General features: G+C 38.7%; 1 protein-coding gene across 1 annotated transcript in view; it reads left to right on the forward strand.

Moving 5' to 3' along the window:
* Positions 1-3,236, forward strand: part of PITPNC1 (phosphatidylinositol transfer protein, cytoplasmic 1) — a 44,644-nt gene extending 41,408 nt beyond the window's left edge. The window contains exon 9 of the mRNA XM_009894778.1: positions 2,805-3,236. Within this exon, the coding sequence (XP_009893080.1) occupies positions 2,805-2,810 (6 nt within the window). The 3' untranslated portion in view covers positions 2,811-3,236. The remainder of the gene's footprint in view (positions 1-2,804) is intronic.
* The last annotated feature ends 1,294 nt before the right edge of the window (positions 3,237-4,530 follow it).

Genomic DNA, 4,530 nt, shown 5'->3' on the forward strand with positions numbered 1-4,530 from the left:
TGCACTGTAAACTGCCACTGGTATAAGGAAGGGTGGGGTTGGGCTCATATACAACTCCGTGTCTTCCAGGAAAATGCAATTCTCAAATTTCAGTTGGATGCATAAAAAGGAAGTTAAATAGGAGTTTTTCTTTCTATTATTTGAACAGCTAAATAATGCAGGAGTTCAGAGTGCTTCAGTCAAAAAGCCAGGAACATGGGGAGTGGAAAATTTCTATGGGACTGATAAAATTGTTTGCTTCACCAAGGAAAAAAAAAAAAAGCTAATGAATTATTCACTCTTTTCAAACTAATTTTAATGTTGTCATTGATTAGCTACCAACAAGGTGAGAAGTATTTTCGGAAGTACATACCAGCAGTTTGTGGAGAAGGGCAGGTTTCTGTGCAGGTTCTTTGATTCAGATTCTGGAAATTTCATGAAGTATTTAACTTCCAAATTTGGGGCCCTCAAGTAGAGGCCTACAATTAGAAATTATTACTATTTGCGAATAGAAAAGATGCAGTGATGTTTGCTTTTGAAATGTTGTTATTTCTTTATTTCTCCTAACTGTGCTGTAGTGATGATTACTCGTGTAATGAGTGTGGGGCAAAGCCTGAAGGGCTTGAAGTCTTTCCTTTGTTCTTACTCAGTAAAAATTGTCACCAGCCTGAAAAGATGTTATTTAAGTAATAACCAGGAAGGTAATTCTTGTGTCTGTAATGCTGCAGCTCCATTGACATCCAGGTTACTTTTTAGCTGAGCAGTAAACTGAGAATTAGTTCTGACTGTGGCTCTACACTTCAGGATTTGGCTATGAATGAAGTCTGTCATTCTTAGTTCCCATGTGGAAAAACTTCCATTGAGGTCAGAACAGAATTTATCATTAATGAAAAAAAAAAAAAGAGTCTGAGCCTTCTCAGCTCACAGTAAGGGCTTGTTTTACTGGAGTGTGTATCAGAACAGAAGAATTTAAAGCAAGTATAAGCAAGTAAAAAACAAAAGTCAACTGAAGGGAAAGTCAGTATTTCATGTCTGAATTTAAAATGAACCGTGTTGGAGGCTACCACTTAGCAGGACTTTAATCAGTCTTTGCTTAAATGGCCAGTAAACTGAGAAATCTTCCTGTCCTCTTTCACTTTCATTTATCCAAGACAGCTTTTGTTTCACGTTGTACAGAAGTCCTCAGTGGAAAATAGCTGAAATGAATGCATGGGCTGCCTTTGATGTCAGGGTGCTTTTAAACCTTTTGAGTTCAGAAACACTACACACACTGTTACAAGGTGTGAAACAAAATGTAAATCAGCCAAACAGGTTCAAATCTATCTCCAACACAAGTAGGTACAGTTCCTCTGAGACCATCTGTTTATTTCCACCACTTATCTCAGATATGAAAATAGCTTCATCCTCACTCCTAATAACTGGCAACGTAGGCTGACAAGGTCCCTGGAATGTCATCGGCAGGGAAGAGAGAAGGCAACTGGCAACGTGCATGCTTTTGTTTATTTAATATGATGTTGTAATACAACATAAAGCTGCTTCTACATAACATTAGCAGCCAAGACTACAGATGCATGCAGCTGGGTAATATTAAAAAGCATCAATGTACTGAAAGTGTAGGATTTTGCCGTACATACGGTGAGCACCATTGTCAGTCCCGTGTCTCAGACACCCAAATGTGCAAGAATTTTAAATTGATTAAAATGCTAGTGTTTTTATTTCTATTTTTTGAGCTTTCAGAGCTCAAAGAATCTATAAAATGGTTTAATGAAAACCTTCAAATTTACAAATTTAACATGACGTTTGGTGAAAAACGTAAAAATTATTTCAGTTGGCTCAGTGGACATCCTGCAGGCAATGTAGACATGAAGCAGCAGGTTTCACAAGAGTCTTGCTGATGGTTTTTGCTCAACTTACCCGTTTGTAGCAGATGTCATTCGTTTGGGATTTCATCAGAAAAGTTTTGCACGGCTCAGCTCAGAGCACGTCTATGCTGAGATCGCTCTGCCCTCTTGTGGGTTTCTACAGCACTGTGACACGTTTGTCACCTGCATGAAACGACTTCCACTGCTTTTAAAGCTTTCTCTGGACCCGATTTTCCATTGCGAAGTGGCTTTAACCTCTCATCTCATTTTGCCTCTGTTTTGCAGGGAATTAAGCAGTGGATTTGTCAGTTGGCCATAAATGTTTAAGTACAGATTCTGGATGGCAAAGTTGGAAAATGTGTTGTGGCTTTATCAAGTGAGAGGGATTTCTTTAGGTTTTATTCGTAGAAAAAAACAAACCGGGCTCAGTTAGTGCATGCAGCTGCAACTAGAAGTCAATAGAAGCTGTGCATGGGGGGAGAGCGAATTTTTCTTAATAATTACAGTTGACGAACAAACTGGTGACAACTCTTCACCCGTTCATGCTCATAATCTAGGTGCTAAAAACCGCACCCAACCTATCAGTTTTACTTTGAAGTTCTGAAAAATTCTACTTGCCGACTGTGTATCTAAATGTATTCTTTAATTGCCTGTGAAATAGCTTGATTTTTCCAGCAATTACAAAGGTAGCACTCTTTATTCAGTTCAGACTCAGGCAGAAGAGGAACCATTAGTATGTGATTAATGTACTTAACTTCTTTTTCTTTGCATTAGCTGCTTATCGTACTCCAAACAATGCTGTACAATAGGAAGGCATTCATGTGGAGAATCACTTAATGATATGCATGATAAGCAATCATTCCTTGATTTAGAAATTGGATGGAAGTAGTTTAACTGAGTTAACAAAATGATAATTTGAAATGATTCTAACATGCCTTTATCTTTCTTTCCTTCTTGTTGAAGACATGACAATGGATGAAGTCAGAGAGTTTGAACGAGCCACTCAGGAAGCTACCAACAAGAAGATTGGGATTTTCCCACCTGCAATATCTATCTCTAACATTTCCATGCCTTCTTCAACCCGCAGTGCTCCATCCAGTGCCCCATCAACTCCTCTCTCCACAGATGCTCCTGAATTCCTAACAGTTCCCAAAGACCGGCCTCGGAAAAAATCTGCTCCAGAAACTCTCACTCTTCCAGATCCAGCGAAAAAACCCCATTAAATTAACCCAGCATGTTTGCTCCTAATAAGCCATGTCTAACACAGCAAGAGTGATGTAACTGAATTTCTGCAAAGGTTATGGTGGTTTGTTGGTTGTTTTTTTTTTTGCTTAAAATAATCTTACTGGTGTGGAAAGATTACTTCTTTCCTCAGACTTGATGCTTAAAACCTTCGGAGAAGTGCATGCAAGAGAACGTAGTTTATATATTCCTCAAGTAGTGTTTCAAGCCATATGGTGCATCTTACTGACACACAATGAAATAGTCTGAGGGGAACCCTATAAAAGAAAATAAATCTTTCTGTAGCAGTATTCTACCTACAAATCCTCATCTAGGTCATAGCATTTGTAATTAGGAGTAGGTATTTAGTAAAGCTGCCAAGGACTTCTGTGGCAAATTAGTGCCAACTAGAATGCAGGGTTAACAGGAAAAAAACCTCCCATTTTCTTCTTTTATGGGTGATTTTAAAATCCTTCCTACTCTCAGGCTTCTCCTGTGGATTCATAAACCTTTGACCTATAACTCATTGTACTTGAACACCAACAGCATTCACTCAGATTCACATTTTGCTTAATATGACTCAGGATTTGGGGCCTAGCTAACAAACACAAAACTTTTCAAACCTAAAGTATCGCTGTACTGAAGCCCCAATTGTAATTAATTATACTGACTTTGAGGCCATTGAACTATTTCTATCTTGCACAGAATTTGTAAAAGAAACCACCTATTTCTTGTAAATAATGTATTTTAATAGCTCTCCCCTGTCCTTTTGTGATCTCTTAAGTCCATATTGGTGTTCATCAATGGTGTTCCATATGTAAGACAGAAAAAAAGCAGCTAAATTGAGCCAGTTGAGAAGCAAAACAATGAATTCTGTCTTTTCCTCGCTGGAAGAAGAGTGGTAGTTATGCTGTAAGACCTTGAATGTAAAGGAAAGAAAATCTGAGACTCCTTTTTCTTTCCTGCCTTGCATCTCTCCTAAACAGCACAATCTCTACTAACAGAAAGCTGGTTCCAGGCTTTGCCATCGTCTCTAGGGAAGGGGTGAACAAAATCAGTCACTTTAAAAAGCAAATGAATTGTGGGGCTGCTCAGTCCCGTGCAGGGTCATGTTAAGGAAACAGAAGTGCTCTTCCTGGTCTGCATGTGAAATCACTCTTCAATCTCAGGAATTAAAATGTAGAAAAGGATGTTTCCCGGTAGGGAAGTGTAGATTGTGGAAGGAAGAGAAAAATAAATGGCAGAAGTGGTCTCTTCCTTCCTTCCTTTTCAAAATGTAAGCTCAGTGAGAAACTTTCCCGCTGACCCCCATTTGGGGTACTTTGTTCTCTTTCATATAAACTGCTATTTAAGGAATGCTGTCAGTATCTCTATTGGCAGCTGTAGTAGAAGTTAAACAGGCCACTGTTCAATTCCCAGAGAATGATAGCTATTACCTGAATCATACAATCAAAGTGGGTGATACTTT

The sequence above is a fragment of the Charadrius vociferus genome, unplaced genomic scaffold (assembly GCF_000708025.1).
Source record: "Charadrius vociferus isolate BGI_N301 unplaced genomic scaffold, ASM70802v2 scaffold321, whole genome shotgun sequence".
NCBI classification, from domain to species: Eukaryota; Metazoa; Chordata; class Aves; order Charadriiformes; family Charadriidae; genus Charadrius; species Charadrius vociferus.